The sequence below is a fragment of the Podarcis erhardii genome (assembly GCF_964252035.2).
Source record: "Podarcis erhardii genome assembly, chromosome: 1".
Lineage (NCBI taxonomy): Eukaryota > Metazoa > Chordata > Lepidosauria > Squamata > Lacertidae > Podarcis > Podarcis erhardii.
The window spans coordinates 128,557,232-128,578,169 of NC_138497.1; the positions used below are offsets into that span (position 1 = coordinate 128,557,232).

Below are 20,938 nucleotides of genomic sequence, written 5' to 3' on the forward strand. Positions count from 1 at the left end.
TGCTTTGAATGGGAACTAAGTGTAAATAACTTTCTCTAGATCCATCCCTTAGTATGTAATGGTTCCACATTAGTTTAGCTTCAGTAAGAACCCTTTACAGAACTGCTATAACTCTTACAGCAATTGTACAAAACAACATTGCTATTAGGTAGGCTAGGTCCTTTTGAAAAAGTGGAATTTTAAAGTTATGAGTCCGGGAAGCAAGAGAGCAGCAGAACTGGAAGTTGTCAATTATATTTAAAAAATTGTTTTCATTATTATTTAGCAGAGTAATGGCACTTTGTAGTTCTAAATATCATAGTCTTTATTCTCTCTAAAAATAACCTATTGTTTCTACTCCTCCCAACCTTCCTCTCCAATGTAATGAACCCAAAATGCCAGAGTTGGGAGACAGAACTTAACAGCTTTTTCTTAGATTAATAACCTGCACATTTCCAGATCAATGTACAAGGGATAAAGGGGCAAAATTCCCCCTTTTGCTGTTGATGTATACACAAGACTGTCCAAAACATGATGAATACTTTTCTTTAGAATAAGAAATGCAATTTAAAGCAGTGATCTACAGCGTAAACGCCAAATATTGCCCACACACCAGTCACATGCATTCAAAATTAGTTTCAATTGTACGAGTTCCCAGATTATTAGAGGGAAGAGGATTCCACCTCACCCCTTACATTAGCTAGATGAAATAGTCACAACTGCAATAGATTAATCAAAATATAGGCAGTGAGTTGTTACCCTTCTGGGAGATAGGACTGCCAAAAACGCCACTGTTTGGGCAAAGGTTTTAAGAGGATTCAGTCACCTATGTTTCCTGCAGCCATTGGCTCTGTTCCTGGCATATCTTTCTGGAGAACATTCTGTATTTACCGCACATATCCGAGTCTATTCTGTGACTAAATTTAGTCACACCACAGCAAGCGGCCTCTCTTCATCTGCAGTTTCTTGTTCATTTCAAAGAATATCAACTTACAAAAATAGCTTCTTTTAAAAGGAGCAGTGTTGAATAGCAATTTCTGGGTAAGCCTGTGTGCTCCTTTTCTACTTCTTACTTATTTTGAACACAATTCATCTTTCAGGAAGTCCTGGCATATAGGCAAATCAACCCTGTGTCCTGGACGGGGAAGACATGTAACATGAAATATGGCTACAACGCCATTAAAAGTGCATTGTAACCCACACTGTCTACTTACAGCCCACTCTTTCGGAGGAGGCAACAACTTGGAAAACGTGCATGTCTCAATTGCTGAACGTGAAGTGTTTGGGGAGGAAGAATAGAGGATGGTAGAGAGGGAGGACTGCTCTCGTTTTCATGACAAAGTGCATTCAGACAGCCACCAGGAGCAAAGGCAGCGTTTCCCTCCCTTGGAATTGATTGCACTAACTCAGAGGTCCAAAGTCCTATTAGAATCTCTGAGGCACTCCTGGTTCTAAGAGACAAAAAGTCACAGTCCAGTAGTCTTTGCAGAACTGTAGATTGAGAAAGCTAACCCGTTTCTATTTCTCAAAAAAAGCCAAAGCTTCATTTTCATAGGGATCACATTCACCATTTCCTCCGATCTTCTCAAAACTCACAGTGTTGAAATGGGACTGATCAGCCTACAATGGATTGCACATCACCCAAGGAGAAAGGAAGGCATGGAAAAGGCATAAAGTACATCTTATACTTGCTTCACAACAACATTTAGGGAGGGCAAGGGCGGGGGAGATTGGAACGTGAGGTTTTATTGCTGTTTCAGTACAAAATATAGTATGACATCTAAAATGAATTGAACAAGATCACAAAAGCCAGGATTTTCACACTATAGGATGATGGTTGCTGTTGTTGCTCAACGAGGAATTGGGTAAAAGGGGAAAGTGGAGGAAGGACAACGAAGTTAAACCTGGGATATGAGTTGCATATTGAAACTTGGGGATCGGGACTGCTTGGTCAGAGGAGCTCCTGGCGAGATGACATCTTTGCCATTTCCAGCTTGGCCTAAGCGGTCCTCCTGTAGACTAATGGTCGAAAACCGATTGGTGTTGCCAGCTGCTAAGTTAGTAACACCCTCACCGCCAATACCAACTCCTGAACCCCCTTGACTGCCATTCACATAGTCAAATGATTTACTGGAAGAAGCACTAGCAGTCCGAATCAGGCTCACGCTATTGGCTTTTGGCACCACCTGCCCAGCAGGCAGGCTCAAGTGTTTCTTTGTAGGAGTCATTTCAATTGCATCTGTACTGAGGTCAATAGACTGGTTCAGGTACTGCTTACGGGCAGATTCTCGAGGGCTCTCCGTGGATTTGGTAGGTGTGGAAATCTCCTTATCCTTGGCTGAACGCCCACTCACTCCTTTCCTTAAGCTGCCCCTTTGAGATGTGGATGAAAGTTTGGCTCCAACTGGCTGGCTGCTCAGGGACGCCCCAGATGAAAATCCTTCATCAGCATCATTAAGATTCACAGATTCTTCTCTTCCATTGACACCCTCGCCATCTAAAAACCCAAAAGAAATCAGATTAAGAAACAAAAACATCATGGTACAAATTTTACAACATTTCTATGACTGCACCTAGAACATTTCTTCACAAATTTGTGTTTTATTCTGTGACTTAACTCTCCTAATAAACATGGTTAGGATTGAAAACACAATATGTAATTTTTCTGTCAAAGCCCAGAAGATCCATACAAGGCTGAAGTCTTGAAACACACTTACTCAGAGGGATTACTTCTGAGTAAACGTTATTAGAATTGTTCTGGGTGGCTACAATTTCCAACAAATTATGTTCCATTGATAATACTCTGCATCCTACTTAAATTTTCAATGGTTATGGCCAAACTAGACATTCAGTGGGCATAATTGCATTTAACATGTTTATTTTCCCTTCTAAACAACAGTTGTGATGGGGCCAACTGAGATTCAGACCAAGGCACACAGGAAGAGGGGAGTTTAATCCTTCCCTTCGCCATAGTCACGATGAAAATCACCAGAGAAAGCATCAGCTTTCAGTGGGAAGGGAGTTTCTTAGAAGGACAAAATAGACACAAGAAATACAATCACACATTTACCAGCACACCTAGTTAGGCCCTTAAAAGCTACTACCAATACAATAGAGCACTTTTACCCAAGTTATCAAAGTCCTTCATGTAATATTCCTGATCTTAGAATTGTTTTTTATATCAATGACACTGTAGTGCTACTTCCAACACATAAGCATCTAAAAATGGACTGTGAAGATGAAGGTACATAATCAGCTTGGACAGGTACCAACACTTTGAGATACCCAGTGCAGCCTGGCAATATCTGCTTCTCTCTCTCTCTCTCTCTCTCTCTCTCTCTCTCTCAGCTAGTTATAAATTCATTCATTAGATATGATAGAGGGAGTCACTGGCTCCATACGTCAAGACTGAACTGAACAGATCCACACCTCCTAGACCATCGTGGGAGTCAGAACAAACCTATGCACTCAGTTCTGAATTTTTTAGCCATGTTCCTGGTACAATCAGTTCTTATGAGGTGGTCCAAGAGCTGCCTTGAACATTTTCAAGGTAACAGCTGTTCCAAACAACTAGTAAACCTGGCTCCTGCCAGGACCCACAGCAACCCCACTGAAGATGAGGCAGCAAATGCCACCAGGACTGGGAGGGCATACTGAAATACCGTACAGACACTGTACGTGAAAAGAGATTACTGTCCTTATAGGACTTATCGTATTTTTTGCACCATAACACTCACTTTTTTCCTCCTAGAAATTAAGGGGAAATGTCTGTGCGTGTTATGGAGAGTATGCCTATGGGTGGCATGCCTACGGATTTTCCTCCTCTAAAAACTATGTGCGTGTTATGGTCGGGTGCGTGTTATAGAGCGAAAAATACGGTATGTGTTGAAGGAATGTTTTGGTGCCATTAATATAAGAATGCATGCTATGTGTTTTGCTTTTGTGAATTTTAGTGAGGGTTTTTAAAATATATATATATATAGGAAACAGGAAATTGGAAAAGATTTAGGAAACAAAAGCAAAATGACACGGATTAGATGCTGACTGGCCAGTTTATCCCCTGTATTCATTCTTCCTGAAAGCAATATTATAGTTCCAGATGTGCGTGACTTAAGGTAGAATCTCACTATATTGTCGTTTCTATGAAAGTGCCATTGTAAATACTTTTATGGGGCTACTGTTAAACACAGGGCTCATACCTTTTCAAAGCAACTTGACTCGCTACATGATTTGCCTGTTGTGCCAACACTAACTGCTGAAAACATGCAACACTGGCATGAAACCTCCATTTGAGGCAATCCACATGGTGAGCAGTTTTCAACTGTCAGTGCTATAAGTGTGGAATTAACGCCACATGGAAGCATCTCCAGCCTCATCTCCATCTAGGTGGGTGATAAGAAGAATTGCCACCTTTGGGAGCATTCCTGCATCATCCATACTGTAGTATCCTTCTGTAGCTGATGTTGTAGCTTCTAACCCACTAACTGGAAATCACTGCCCTAACTCAATTTTCATAATTATGCAACACTCCTCAGTTTTATCAAGTGGTTCCTAATATATCCTGTCTTTCATCTCTTCTCCTCGGTAAGATTACCATATTGGCAGATTTTTAAATCTAGTATTATATTCAACTGTCAAGGAACACACAACATTATACACACTGAAGGGGTATTTTCTGTTCTTTTCTAAGCAGAATTTATTCAGCTTGTCTTTATAAATATTAACATAACATTGCCCTGCGAAACACAACAAAATTAGAAAGCAGCCTGTCGCACATTTCCATACAATGCTTCCCATATATCAAAGAGGACATTTAAAGAAAACGAGTGCACATGGTATTATTTACACATATAAATACAAAAGCCATTTAATACATACCTAGAACAGAACACCCTGAAAACAAAAGCACCCCTTTATCAGATGCAACATTTACATTCTTTGAGATCATCATGCAAAGCCAGATGACAGTGCATTTGGTTGAACAGCAGCAGCTGCCACCAACACCACCTCTCTCAAGCCTTTCTTATTCTAATGGATATTGTGAAAGTTGCATGGAGAAGCTCCAGAACTACATGGCCAAAGTTCTCCATAAGTGCAACTGAAGTCTCGTGATAATTTTGCAACGTACTCAAAATTAAATGGTTTGAACCTGCAAGATGGCAGACCTGCAACAATAATTGAGGAATTAAGACCATGGTATCCATTCCGCTGGGAGAAAAGAGTCAAGAGAGGCTCGGTGGCAGCTTTTGGGAGGCTACCACCATGCAGAGGCCCAAGCAGCTCAGCAGTGCTCAAGAGTGAAAAACAGACAAGACAACATGCAGGGTAGTACCTTTCAAGCCAGAACCCAGACACTCCAGTGAGGTTTCTGAGCAATTTGCTTAACTAAGTTACTATTCAATATCCACCCTCCTACTTCCTTTCTGGCCTCAATCAAAACATGGAAGCCAAGGGAAATGCACAGCTTTCTTCTCCCACAGAAAATGAAAAACAAAAGTTATTTAACAAAGCCTAGATAGGCAGCAAAATGTTTGTCACAACGATAAAACAAGAAATCAGAAGAATGTAGCGTGGGCCAGTTTTTGTCATACTGAAATATTTTTATTTCTGACTCTCCACACTATCACCTTCTGGCTTTTTTGTCCAATGGCCACAAACCACTAACCAAAACCTGCTGTCAATATCACACCTTTCCATACAGACATTACTATTCCACTTCTTGTTAACTTGCAGTACAGGGCTACCTCGGTTTTCAAACGTAATCTGTTCCAGAAGATTGTTTGAGTTCTGAAACATTCAAAAACCAGAAACTCAATAGCCGACAGCTAGGCCTCAGGATCTTGTACTCAGCAGAAGATGCATGGCATAGTCAACTTCCGAGGCACATTCGAAAACCGAAACATTTGCTTCTGGGTTTACGGCGTTTGAAAACCGAAATATTCGTCAATGGAGACGTTTGAAAACCAAGGTACCACTGTATATGAAAACTGACATAGCTTTATTTCACAGAAACCCAAGTCTTCCATTCTTCGTAATTAAAAATGTGGAATATTAGAAATTAGCATAGCCAAGAAACAGTATTTACTATTTGTATTTTTTGCAAGACCAACATCACCAGTAAAAACCACAAAGATGAAAACTCACATTACAAACAGGATTTATTTATTTTTTACCAAAGCCCAAACCTGCATCACACTTTTCACCCCAGAACATCACTGCAAAAACAGCTTTGCTCAGCCTGAACAAAAAGTCAACCTCAAGTTTTCTCTGCTTGGAGCCATGCTCCCATATTCTTCCCTCCATTTGCCATTAACCGTGATAGGGTGATGCACACTCCAAATAAAAAGTCACATGGTACAACACTGAAGATCTTTAAAAATAAGACGTGTTTTTAAAAATGTGAGTGCCACATACTTAGCAACCATTTTTCAAAAGAAGATACTCAGCATGTGAGGATTTCTCAGCATCCTTCTGGCCATGCACATGCAATGTTTTAGTTAGTACAACAAAAAACAGACTAGTTGGGACAAATGGAGAAAGGTTGAGGCTCTTATTTACTGAGCATGCTCAAACTCATTCTGCACCACGAGCTAATTCTAAAATTGCTTAACACTTCTATAATTTTCTACTGATGCCTAAGGCTTGCCTCTCCTTTACATTTGATGCAACAAAACATTAACTCTAGAAATATTCTGAATGTTAACCTTCCTCACGGCAACTGCAACACATGTGCAGTGCATAGCCTGCAAGTACAACGTCACAAAAGATATGACTTGAGTCATCAGCCATGCCAAAAAAGGCTGCACCAAATATAGAAAGGGGTCTTCACACAAACAGGTTCAGATAACCTGAGGAATAGCAAAATATATTCATATAACTGTACAGCAAATTAAGCATCCCTCCATCAGGACCAAAGGGACTGTAGACTGATCATATCGACTACATAAAAAGAGAACCTCTTCCTTCAAGAGAACAAGATAATATCTTGTCTAAATAAAAAGGCACTAATGGCCTGAAGGATACCACTGTATTAGGCTATATTTTTCACAAAGATTAGGCTGCACCTACCAGGACAACCTGGTATGAGACACAATCTCATAACTAGAATTTAATTCAACTTTAGGACATAGCTGGTCACTCGCACAGTTCTCATGACCAGAAGATTAAAACAATCAAGCAAATTGGAAACACAGCAAGTGAAGTGTTATGCAAAAGATGCTTGACAAGGAAAAAAAAACCTTTAGAAATTTCTTTAATTAAATATTTTCTTAACTGAAATCGGGGTAAAATAAAAATTGCATACCCTAAATGGATTCCAGATTTACAAAATGATTTTGGCCTGTTTACTTGGTGCATTCACTTATTCTGATTATTCTGATTATTCTGATTATTATTATTATTATTATTATTGAGTTAACATGCTCAGTAACAGGGTGTTTCCAAGCAATCCCAAAGTTATCGTGTGTGGCGCTTTGCCTTATTTTAGCCATGCCAAGCTAAGTGTCACAAAGAGGCTTGAGTTGCATAGTACTGGAAAAGTTAGTTCCAAACCTGGTGCTAAGCATAAAAGGGATATGTGTGTTAGAAGCGGAAGAGAATACACCTTGGGATAGTGGAAACACACTCCAGAATGAAAAGGATTTCTGCTTGGGATAAGGAGCAAGGATCCTCCTCCAGCAACTGCCTTACTGACTTCTGCCTCATCTCTGTCCTACCCTCTGTTGTGGCTGCTGCCAGGTTGGGCTCCGGTGAGCCATGCTCAGGGGTCCTGAGCACCAGCACGTCCCCCTCTTGCTTGCGTTTGATCCCTAGGTCTGTGGAGCCGTGTAGGATCGGAGATCCGGGAATGCTCAAGTCAGCATCGCTTGAGAAGTCAAAGCCATCTGGGATTCAACATATAATATTTTAGTGCTTTTCTACTCTTTCCCTAAACATTCCACCCCAGGCAGGGAAACGAAGGTTTTGCATAGACATGGAACACAACAATAATGCTATCTGCACTTTACCAGGCAGAGAGCAGCTGGACACCATATAAATAGACGTGCTGTAGACAAAGATATCAGCATACAACATATCAATGCTAAGGACACACATGACCAAGGATTTGCGAAATGGTAATACTGGTTTTACGGTCAGGAAACCAGAATAGAAAGAAACACCAGAGTTATCAGCAGAAGGAAGCTTAATGGAGAGAAGAATTCCATTTTTAAAGTTTGCCTATTATGCTTTTCTACTCTAATATATGTAGCAATAAAAGCATTAAAATAATGTAATTTGAAAATAAACACAATTCTAAAATAAACATAATGCCCTGCCTGCATGAAAAGTAATTATAATAGATATTTTTTAAATATCAACTTTATGTTTGTTTTAGAACCAGTCTTAATTAGAAAGCTGCTCATCATTAAGAATAATGAGAAAAGTCCAAAATTGGCTCAACAAACAAACTGACATTCACCAATAATGTTTTTGTTTTGTTTTTTTCAAATTTAGGGCCTGAAAATATAGTTCTGGGGACAGTACATATTATGTAAACTTGGTGAAAGTTCTATCTAAGCTTCTTAGTATTTCTCAAATGCCAGTCATAAATTTTGTCAATGAAAACCATATTAGTTTTATAGTTATGAATCCTCTCACTCCAAGCTCTATTATTATTTTGACATTGCTTCCCCTTTTTCAAAGTTTTTTACATTCCAAAATTGCACTCCTGGAATGTGAAACATTCAAAATTCCAAATTTTCAGAGATACTATGTGGCTGCATACTACAAACTGCAAATGAGCATATTTTCAAGCCACAGTTTTAAGTTTTAAGTTTAAGTTTTAAGACTGTTTTAGAGATATGATCCAACTAACAAAATATGGAAAAGGATGTCAGAACTTCATTATGTTCTAGCCCTGCAAAAACAAACAAACTGTACCATAGGATACCACTTAAATCACTTAAACCCTTCTAGGTTCCCCAGAACATAAAATAAGGATACTGACCTCCTTACAGGATATCATGATTATATGTTTACACATGCAGTGGACAGAAATTGATCACAACTATCTATATTGCAGAAACCAATGTTAACATTCACGCTCAGAGACCAGTTTGTAGCAATGGAGGTGAAGAATGCTATGCTACATTAATAGCTTAACACCGGAAAGAATTACCTTCTCTTCTCCAGCGATGTCGGCGGATTGAAGCTGTTGTAATGGCAGTCCGAGAAATCCTCGGCACAGTTGGAGTAACCTCCACCTTCAACACCTTCTGTCCTCCTTGCGATGCATCAGGAGCATCAAAGGGCAACGAATTCTTCATAGCATTTGCAACCTATGGCAACAGTAAAACGCTGTACAAATCTGCTCTTAACAAGTGGATTAACACCCCCAAAAAACAGAACAAACTGGAAAAGGAGCCAGGAGCATTACATAAATTTAACTGCAATCCCAGGACACTCAAATCTATTTCTTAAGTAAGAGAAAACCAGAGAAGGAAGACAGTTCTAAAAGAAAAGAAAATTCCGTAATAAAGTAGTTTAGGAGAAAACTGACAAGTGTTTGAAATGAGGATGGCATTACTCCTATTATTAGTAGTAGTATTATTATTAAATGAGACAAATCAATTGAGTTACTTTTCTGTTGGGCTCATTGTTTAGTCAGAAACAAAAGCTGAATTCACATATAAATCCACCTACAAGTTTTATAGCATAGCTGGTCTCAGAAACAGGCCAGCAGTAGGTTAAATTTTTCAGTTGAATTTTCAATCTAGTAGTGCATTTCGTCATCCCCTAAATGAAATCATGGTTCCAATAATTCACCAGGTAAGAGGCATTATGGTGTTCAGAAGCATGCAATTAAATGTTCCAGCCAATAACGTTTCATCAAATGAGCTATGTAATCAAATCTATTCAAAAGATGAAAATTGCATTTCTTTTCTGCCTATAAATGAACCCACAGTACTCTGCTGCAAAATGGCTAGTACTTAAATGCTATAAAACACACACGCACATTTATTTGAGTTAGTTTTTAGACTGCTGCATGAGTATCAGACTTCAATATTATTACGTTACCTTTTAGGAAGTACATCCTGAACTGGCTCTCTGCCTCTAATCTTTACAGAAATCAGCAACTAACAGCCCTGGCTCAAATCTGTTGCCCCATGGGCCAATCTCTGTGAATGTCATCTATCTGAAGGCAGCCCTGTATAGGGGAGTTTTTAATGTTGGGTGTCTTATTGTGTTTTAATTTGTCAGAAGCTGCCCAGAGTGGCTGGGGCAACCCAGTCAGATGGGTAGTATATAAAGAAATTGTTGCTGTTGTTACGTTCTTTTTCTACATTCACAGACAAAGGTGCAGATCTCTTGTTTCATTATCAATTTTATTTTTATTTATGTCTAGTTGAGGCCAAGTACTTCAGCAGTTTTTATCGTTCAATATTCATATGTCATCTGCCAAAGGGTATACGCAGAGAGACCATTCCTTAGTCCAATCAATTAATATACAGAGTCACATATATAAAAACCAGGAGGGGGAAAATAGAACTTTATAGCATGATTGGGAACTGAAGCAGAGATTAAATCAAAAGGAGAAAACAAGACAAGGTGGACTCACGAAAGATATAAACTGTTGCTTACCATTCCAATATCTAATCTTTTAGAGAGCTATTTTTTCAGCTACTACCAACACAAGTTAATATACTGTTAACCGACTAGAACAGCCTTCTCCAGCCTTTGCAGGTGCTTTGGACTATAACTCCCATGATTCCTATTCTGCATGGCCAATGCTCAAGGATGTTGGGAGTTATAGTCTAACAGGACATGGCAGGGACTAGGTTGGGGAGGTCAAGGAGTCATCAAATTAACTACAGATCCACAATTGTTTTAGTTTTGTTTTCCTTAAATAGCAGCCCCTTATGCTGCACGGCAAACTCATTTTGAAAACATGAGAGATAGGAGAAGTGGGAAAATACTATCTGTACTATGGCTGTACAAGAAACCCACTGGCACAAATCTCTTGGGTTGGAATGAACAGATTTCGGGAACGTTGAATTACAAAATGGAGACGGTGGGGAGACACTCACAAAATGGCAACGTGAAAGCATTGGGCTTTATTTCATTTTACTAAGACATAGGCTCGAAATACAAACACAATGTGTGTGCAAGAACATTCATTCTAGGTCTCCCTCATATGAACCTCATGATACAAGATCATGGTTCTGCCCATCACAAACGTGTGATGTGACAACGAGACATAATACAGGGTGGTTAACCTCTGCCTGGCCGGGGGGCTTGATCTGTCACCAGAAGATTTTTATTTTTTTATGGCCCCCAAGACTCTACCAGCAGGAAAAAAAGAAACAGAAATGTGAAGGAAAACAACGTTGGGGTGAACGGAGATATTTAAACATCTAGCTCAGAATCTGAGTGGAGATGGTTATCAGACTGATCACTTGATGAGCAGGGAGGGGATTCTAACCTCCAGATCAGCTGAGAAGGGGAGACTATGTTCCTGTGTGCATAATGCATGTACATTTGCGCATGGCATGCTGCCACCAGAGGGTTGGCCACTCCTCAGGCCAAAAGAGGTTGCTATTCCTCCCCACCATGGCATAGCCAAAGTGCACATTTGCATGATTCACAAAGGAGTTCTTTGGTCAAGCATGCTGGGAGAACACCAGTCACTGATCCACTTCCACTCTTCCCCCAGTCAACTAGCATTTTGCTGAATGCCGCCGTACATGAAGCCGAGCAACTCTTCGGTTCTCAGCCCTGCTTGGGAAGGCTTAATACAGTGGTGCCTCGCAAGATGAAATTAATTCGTTCCGCGAGTCTCTTCATCTTGCAGTTTTTTCGTCTTGCGAAGCACCCCTATTAGCGGCTTAGCGCTATTAGCGGCTATTAGCGGCTATTAGCGGCTTAGAAAAGGGGGGGGGGAGGGAAAAAACTCACAAGACTCGCAAGACATTTTCGTCTTGCGAAGCAAGCCCATAGGGAAATTCGTCTTGCGAAGCACCTCAAAAGACAGAAAACTCTTTCGTCTAGCGAGTTTTTCGTCTTGCGAGGCATTCGTCTTGCGGGGCACCACTGTACATACAGCTCCATGGCACAGTCAGAACCCCAAAGCACCACTGTTTATCATGAGACCACTACAAGTAAGGTAAGGTAAAGGATCCCTGGACGGTTAAGTCCAGTCAAAGGTATCTATGGGGTATGGCGCTCATTTCGCTTTTCAGGCCAAGGGAGCTGGTATTTGTCCATAGACAGCTTTCCGGGTCATGTGGCCAGCATAACTAAACCGCTTCTGGCACAACAGGACACCATGACGAGTGCTAAAGTGCACACAAACGACATTTACCTTCCTGCCACAGTGGTACCTATTTATCTACTTGCACTGGTATGCTTTCAAACTGCTAGGTTGGCAGAAGGTGGGACAAAACAACAGGAGCTCACCCTGTCACGCGGATGCAAACCACTGACCTTCCGATTGGCAAGCCCAAGAGGCTCAGTGCTTTAGACCACAGCACCACCCGTGTCCCTACCACACAGACCACTAGAAAAGAGATTAAGCTAGGTCTGAAAGGGTTTGAGCATGTCACACATATGTAAACACATATTAATGATATCAATGGATTGCAGTTACTTTTTCCTTACCAACAGTGGCTGAGAAAAAAGTTCAAGCTGGGCTCTGTAAATTATGTCATCTAGTGCTTCTTGGCCAACTTCCCACTGTCCATTATAACTACATATGGATAAAAAGGAAACAAGATGATTCATTATTTTTTCTGAATGTGAGCTTTTCCACCTATCACTTACCTTCCAAATACAGCCCTCTTTTTGTGTTGCTGTAATTAATTTACTCCAGCAGCTAGCTTATTAAAAACTATACATATTATTGACAAATTCATTCTACCTGCACTTCCCCCAATCAGGAGAGCGTCATTAGCACTTCTAACAAAGTCGAAGTTTCCTATAGTTAAAAATACCTTTAAAACAAATGTTGAAAATAATCTAACTTATATCACTTCATAAAGAGCAATGGAAACCTGTGTATTAAGTACAGTGGTACCTCGGGTTAAGTACTTAATTCGTTCCGGAGGTTCGTTCTTAACCTGAAACTGTTCTTAACCTGAAGCACCACTTTAGCTAATGGGGCCTCCCACTGCTGCCGGAGCACGATTTCTGTTCTCATCTTGAAGCAAAGTTCTTAACCTGAAGCACTATTTCTGGGTTAGCAGAGTCTGTAACCTGAAGCGTATGTAACCCAAGGTACCACTGTACAGTAACGGAGGGTATTTAGGCAAACACATCTCCTTTCAATAGTTTTTACATATACAATTAAGCAAAGTGGTTTAAAAAAACACAACTTTTTAAAAGTTATACTGCCACAATGCATCTAAAGCAAGCCAGAAGTGCTAAACCTCAGGGTCTAAAGCTGATAGCAATCCTATGCACACTTACCTGAAAGTAAATCTATTTGAATACTATGGGTCTGTCTTCTGAGTAGACATGCATATGATTGCTGTGCTAGGCTGATAAGGTATTTACAAGATGCTAACTAACTAAAATGGCCAAGCTTAAGGAAAAAATAGGTAATAAAGGAGTACTCAGTGCCTCAGCAGCTAGGTGACAGGAAAAAGGTAAATATATTCTGATCCAGCTAAAAACAGAGAGCTCTTCCTTGTCCAGACTTTGAATACTTACACAGCATAATAGACACCAGTGAGCAGCTGCACCATGAAGTCAGGATCCAGTACCACTCGGCCACAATCTTCCTTCCAGCATTTCTCATGTTGCCGTGGAAACCCACTCACACAGAGTCTGGCAAAACATTAAGAGCATTTATGAAATCCTGATCTAACGAACATTTTGAGTAAACAAGTTTTCATACTGTCAATTACATATTGTAATCAATTCTAGTTCTAGCTCTCCCCACCACCAAAAAAGCTACTTGACTAAAATGGAAGGGTGATGGGTGGAATCCTTCATTTCCTCCCTATCGCTGGGGAAGATTTTTTTTATGGGAATAAATCAAGAAAATGTAATACATAATGACACTTGGGAAGCTAGAGATCAGAAAAAGACCTCTCTAATCATAACACAAGGTCAACCCAGTTTCTGTTCCTGGGAAACACCTGAATGAGCAACAAGGAAATTGCCAATCCCCTTCTAATTGACATTCTTACTTTATTGCTCTAAGTCAAGGGTGGGGAAATCTATGACGCGCCAGATGTTTTTGGACCCCTGCACCCATCAGCCCTAGCCAGCATGACCAATAAAGGGAAATGGGAACTGGAGTCCAACATCTGGAGGCACTGCTCTAACTGTGGCTAACACACATGTAACAGCTAACTATGGGTAGGCCCAGCACAGGAAATTTGTCATCCCGTCAAATCCAAGACCTTGTATCAATCAAAATGATCAATTTTAACAGAAATGGAACCTAAAGGGATCTGATGGGAGACCATGGAATCCAAATCCATGCTCTCCTATGAGGATCCTTTATGCAGCATGGGTGTCCCTTTCTCACTAAAAGGATCCTAAGAGGGATAGTGGGTGCCAATGACATCATTTCTCTAACCCATACATTTCTTAAAGTAGCAACTTGTTTCATATATGCTATACCCTTAGGGGACAAATGCAGCCCTTCAGACATATCTAACAGTCATGGATTGGTTGGATGCAGTGTAATGATAGTGGGAGGAACCAGCTGGGGAACCCCCAAGGGAAGAAGGCTCAGAGCCTGGGAACTGATGGAGGGAAACCGGGATGCTCCAAAATCTACTTTTGAATACCTAGTAAAAACAGGGTTCTCAAAGAATGTTTAGAAAAAAATGTGATCTCATCCCATTTCCAAGCCTCCCATAAAAAAAGAATACACCACCTTAAGTTATCACACACACAATAGGGTCACAGATTGCTAATCCTGTAAGAAACAGATCTAGGTCTTTAAATTTTAAGTCAAATGTAATGGTAATAACATGTGAGACTTGAACCTTTTCTTTCTTTGCATAACTGTTTTTTTTAAAAAAAAACCTGGGAGAAAACATTTTTCTCAACGATGTCAAGTGTATGATTCTCACCTGGAACCCATCCTGCAAAGTGACTGATAGGAAGAGGCAGGCATATAGACGATTGCAGAGTTGTAACACAGCATAAGAAAACTCAGCACCTCAAACCTAAACACAGAAAAGATGAACATGAGACTAAAAACGGCAGTCTCACCTCTTAAAAAATAGACCCATTAACAGAACTCTCTAACAGGAGAATATTAGCTGAGAGTACACCTCTTTGGCTTCATTCTTTTGGGGTTTGGCATAGAAGTGTTGCAAGGCTTAAAAAGCTCAATAGAATAATCGGTTCTCATACAGCAAAAATGTTAAGCTAAGAGAGGCAACCAGATTCTTCAGTTCCTTTACACAGAGCACCCAAAGTAAAACTAGAAGCCACAGATGATACAGTGGTACTTCGAGTTACAAATGTTCCGGGTTACAAACTCTCCTAACCCGGAAGTAGTTGCTCCGGGTTGTGTACTTTGCCCCAGGATGAGAATGGAAATCGTGCGCTGGTGGCGCAGCGGCAGCGGGAGGCCCCATTAGCGAAAGCACGCCTTAGATTAAGAATGGTTTCTGTTAAGAGCAGACCTCCGGAACGAATTAAGTTTGTAACCCAAGGTACTACTGTATATTAAAGTTTAACAATTTTATAATTACACAAACTTCTACAAAGGCATGGGGCACAGTCTAATATCAATTAAATAAAAGCATTCAGAAGAAATTGTATACTATAAGGCACCCATTAGAACAGGCAGGAAGAAATGGCAACCCATCTAATTTGGCCCACATGGATTTTTTTCCCCAAACCACACCACCAGCTGCCAACACACCTATAAAGACGTCAAATGAACAACTGGGAAATTGAAGTGCACTTCTGATAGCTTCTGATTGGTGCTGACAGCAAGTCCCAACGGGACAGGCCAAACTAGGGAGTCCCACACCACAACTGACAGCGCACTTTCAAGGGCTTGCTACAAGCCCGCTTTGTCCATTTCAATCGACTTCAATTCAAACTGCACTGGCACAGTGAGCCCCTCTGAAGGCAAGCTGTCAGTCCTAATCAGCTGATAGGCGTTTAAAGCACACCTTCAAAGGGACTTGCTTTTGGTACCAATCAGTGTTGGCTGCAAGCCCTTTTGAATTTGTCACCTGATGCCATGATGACTTCAGGGGATTGACAGGTGGGTGCACCACCACGTTGAAGTGGGTTGGTGACATTAGGATCCAGCCTGCCAGTCAGAAAAGGATCCCTCACCCCTGCAATAGAACATGCCCACTGTCCAGAGATATCGAACAGTTTCTGCTCTGCTTAACTATCTCAGACTCCAAAACCTGGAAGCAAACTTCTCTTCATATCTTACAAAGATGTTGACAGACTGGTAGTGAACCCTCTGGTGAATCAACTACTTACCTGTTCTGCGCAGTGAATGTTTCTCTTTGAGGGTGAAGGTCGCTATAAACCACTTTGATGAGGTCATGCTGACATAGGGCTCCCTCAGTCAAAGCCATGGATCCAATAGTAGATGGCTGTGGAGAAATGAAACATTAAACTTCAAGGCACCACAGATGTTAAGGAAGGAGAGGAAACATAGGATGGTAGCATTTAAAAGGATCATCCTATTACAATATACCAAGAAGTGTAGAAGGTGCTTTAAGATTTACTTTTTAGAGTTCTCTTAGAATGAAATGCCTAAACTTTTTAAAATTGCAACTGCCTGGCAGCGCAAGCACACCCTTACCTCATGGTAAATTGATGGCTTGGATAAGGAAGGGATGGTGAAAGATAAAACTTTATTGTTCCCATCTTTGTCAGCAATTTCCTGCATGAAAAGAAAGATATCGGAAAACCAAGTTACCTTGAATCATAATGCCTTGTTAACAAATGTACATGTCATTAGCCAAGGTTGCTCTGAGGCAAGCAATGCGGCCTTTCAAGTGAAAAACCAGGCCTATATGGAGGCAACATATCCAGGCAAAAATTGTGGCAGCCTGTTTTCAACAATTTTACTGTTAGTTGTTGTAAGCCTTTGCTCAATAGTTCTGCAAGTCCTATGTTGTTTACTGGTTAATATTAATACCCCACGCGGGTGGGGTATAAACGGGTGGTAGTGTGGGTAAAACCTCAGTGCCTAGGACTTGCCGATCGCATGGTCGGCGGTTCAAATCCCTGCGGCGGGGTGAGCTCCCGTCGTTCGGTCCCAGCTCCTGCCCACCTAGCAGTTCGAAAGCACCCTTAAGTGCAAGTAGATAAATAGGTACCGCTTTATAGCGGGAAGGTAAACGGCGTTTCCGTGTGCTGCGTTGGTGCCGGCTCGCCAGAGCAGCTTTGTCACGCTGGCCACATGACCTGGAAGTGTCTCCGGACAGTGCTGGCCCCTGGCCTCTTAAGTGAGATGGGCGCACAACCCTAGAGTCGGACACGACTGGCCCGTATGGGCAGGGGTACCTTTACCTTTACCTTTATTTATACCCCACCTTCCCATTTAAGTCAGGGCAGCTTACAACAAATATTAAAAACATTAAAATGGGAGAACAAGTAATTAAACTTTTAAAAGCAGATAGCAGGGAAAAACAGATAAAAGTACTCAAAAAGCAGCCCTGCCTTCTTGGCCCAGATACTGTCACCTGCTCTGCTCCCAGATCTAATGAACAGTGCTGGGTGGGGGGAGTTTTTCCAGGGAAGAGTTGCTCCACTAGAAAGACAAATTCTATGTAAAAAGAAATATATAGTGTGATTAAAAAACTAGCGGCTGAGCTTGCTTCTCCTCTCCTCCCTCCAACTCTTTTTTCCTTGTGTGCCACATCTGTTTAGATTATAAGACTGTCCGATTGTAAGCTGCTCTGACAGGGTGTAATTTTTTTAGATTTAGTTTAATTTAGTTATCTGATCTATTTAAATATTGCTTAGTCACTGGAATGTCAAAGTGGTATACATGAAAAAAAATTGAAGCATACCATGGCTAAAATCAATTAAAGTTAATGACAAAACAGAGAACTTCCTGAAAAGGGCTGTTGGAATAAAAAAGTCTTTGTCAGGTCCCTGTCTAATCTCAGCTGGGAAGTCTTGTAAATCTATACAAGAACGCTGAACATTGTTGCATAGAACGTGGGCAGCCAGTACAAGTTTTCAAGCACTGGTACAAGCGCTGGCGGTAGGTCTGTCCCCACCAAAATCTGGCCACAACATTCTGTACCAGGCGAAGCCTCCAAACCAGGCCCAAAGATAGCTCCACATCGAGCACATTGCAAGTCTTGAAGTTACCAGTGTATGAATTACTGTGGGTATGCTATCCTTCTCTAGATGTAGCTGGAAAAAGGAACTCCTAGCCACTGAAGCCCACTGAGCCTCAAAGGTCAGAGATGGATCCAAGAGCACTTCCAAACTACAAACTTGTACCTTCAGAGAGCTCAATCCCATCCAGAAGACGGAACTGGCCAATCTGTTAGACAAAGTCCTCTGGAAAGGCAATGAAAGCACCATCAGCTTGGCAAGCTAAATACGTGCCAGGAACGAATGTTATTCATGAGATGTTGATCAGTCAGAAAGGGGATGAGGCAGGACCCCAAAACTAGACATGAGCACCATGTTCCCATCACACCTCTGATATTGGTGAGGTGCAAAGGAAAGCCTCTGCAACTGATCCCATTGAGAAGGCAAGCTCATATATGAGATGAGATGATACCTTGGTACTAGGACATCTTAAGTATCTAAGGCTATAAAGCCAATGACTAGCAAATGGAACAGAAACAAGTGAGGCTGTTACAAAAATAATAGACTGTGGTGAAAACATTATTTGTCGGCTGAACTTTCCAAAAGCACTTCCTTGCTTTCAAGGAATCATCCACCGTAGCTGTTTGCCCTGACAACTTTCAGAGAGGTTTCCATATAAAATCCACAGTAGAAAGATTACAATAAAACCCTTAAAATGCCTATTATTTGTTTAAGAATTCCTTACACTAACTGCTCTGATCCTTTCCATTTCTTTCAACTGGAGTTTCCCTGCAGCTAAAGCATACAGAGCTGCTTTAGAGGTTGTAAAAGGGTCAAAATAGTCTATTAAAAATTTCAAGGGAATGCAACCCAATCCAAGGAAATGAGAACTCCTTTTCCTACATCAGCAGTTGTACTAACCAGAATCACCCTGTCTAGGTCTGGACTAAACTTCAAAGACAGAAGGAGGATATGCACTCCTTTAGAGAATTACCCAAAAGGTTGGGGTGGGGGAAGTCACTCCCTAATTGTTAATAAGAGTTGATCTTGTAAAAATAGTCCAAGGTGTTTTGGAAACTTTATAGCCTGTCGTGAAAGAGTGTGTCTTGATTTTGTTTTACTCTATATTGATGGGAAAATTCAAAGCACTTTTCAAGCATTTTCTCATCAGTCTTACTTACCAAGTTGTAAATCCCCAAAAGCAGGGCTTCAATGCAACCATTACTCTGTCTGTCTTTGCTGGCAGTAAGACGCAGATAAACCCAGATTAGTTCTGGCAAGAACTGCAGCGTAAACCGTTTGAGACGAACCTCAGAACTACGATAGAGTTCAAAGAGCTGGTGGCAGACAGGCTCCAGAAGCTAGAGGAGACAAAGAACCCCAGCACAGACACCCCAGAGATTATATTAAGAATAATAATAATAATAATAATAATAATAATAATAATATATTATTTATACCCTGCCCATCTGGCTGGGCCTCCCCAGCCACTCTGGGCGGCTTACATAAAAAACAAAAATACAATAAAATATCACACATTAAAAACTTCCCTGAACAGGGCTGCCTTAAGATGTCTTCTGAATGTCAGGTAGTTGTTTATCGCTTTGACATCTGGTGAGAGGGCGTTCCACAGGGCGGGCGCCACTACCGAGAAGGCCCTCTGCCTGGTTCCCTGTAGCTTTGCTTCTCGCAATGAGGGAACCGTCAGAAGGCCCTCGGCACTGGACCTCAGCATGCGGGCAGAACGATGGGGGAGGAGACGCTCCTTCAGGTATACTGGACCGAGGCCATTTAGGGCTTTAAAGGTCAGCACCAACACTTTGAATTGTGCTCGGAAACGTACTGGGAGCCAATGTAGGTCTTTCAAGACCGGTGTTATATGGTCTCGGTGGCCGCCCCCAGTCACCAGTCTAGCTGCCGCATTCTGGATTAGTTGTAGTTTCCGAGTCACCTTCAAAGGCAGCCCCACGTAGAGTGCATTGCAGTAGTCCAAGCGGGAGATAACCAGAGCATGCACCACTCTGGCGAGACAGTCCGCAGGCAGATAGGGTCTCAGCCTACGTACCAGATGGAGCTGCCCTGGACACAGATTTGACCTGTGCCTCCATGGACAGCTGTGAGTCCAAAATGACTCCCAGGCTGCGTTCCTGGTCCTTCAGGGGCACAGTTACCCCATTCAGGACCAGGGAATCCTCCACACCTGCCCGCCTCCTGTCCCCCCAAAACAGTACTTCTGTCTTGTCAGGATTCAACCTCAATCTGTTAGCCGCCATCCATCCTCCAACCGCCTCCAGACACTCACACAGGACCTTCACCGCCTTCACTGGTTCTGATTTAAGAGAGAGGTAGAGCTGGGTATCATCCGCATACTGATGAACACCCAGCCCTATATATATATATATATATACATATATAGGTTTTGGTGTCCTCGGGTGTCTTCCCGTGTAAAAGTTGGGGTGTCTAGGCGACGTTTCGACGAGGTCTCACTCGTCATCTTCAGGCTGGTGCTTTCGGCTTCTTGTTACTGGAACAGAGCAGGATCTCAGTGTTTGAGTTCCTATAAATACTGTAGAGGGGGTGTGGTGTATAGCCTCCAATGTTCTGGGCAGAGAGGAAGTTCCCAGGCTAGTGTGCCTTTTCTTCTTTTGTTCCTTAATTACTTGAGAGATATCTTGAGTGATTTCTTGAGTGATATCCTGAGTACCACTTA

The 20,938-nt window shown here is 41.5% G+C and overlaps 1 protein-coding gene across 2 annotated transcripts in view; it reads right to left on the minus strand.

Moving 5' to 3' along the window:
* Positions 1-236: 236 nt before the first annotated feature.
* Positions 237-20,938, minus strand: part of HYCC2 (hyccin PI4KA lipid kinase complex subunit 2) — a 46,042-nt gene continuing 25,340 nt past the window's right edge. Inside the window, exons 6-14 of one of the 2 annotated variants that reach the window (XM_081879900.1) lie at positions 19,410-19,589; positions 16,757-16,837; positions 16,429-16,544; positions 15,045-15,140; positions 13,666-13,782; positions 12,616-12,703; positions 9,137-9,296; positions 7,695-7,862; positions 237-2,476 (exon numbers count right to left, since the gene is read on the minus strand). In XM_081879900.1, the coding sequence (XP_081736026.1) occupies positions 1,878-2,476; positions 7,695-7,862; positions 9,137-9,296; positions 12,616-12,703; positions 13,666-13,782; positions 15,045-15,140; positions 16,429-16,544; positions 16,757-16,837; positions 19,410-19,589 (1,605 nt within the window). In that variant the 3' untranslated portion in view covers positions 237-1,877. The remainder of the gene's footprint in view (positions 2,477-7,694; positions 7,863-9,136; positions 9,297-12,615; positions 12,704-13,665; positions 13,783-15,044; positions 15,141-16,428; positions 16,545-16,756; positions 16,838-19,409; positions 19,590-20,938) is intronic. The other variant, XM_081879901.1, reaches the window with a different exon arrangement.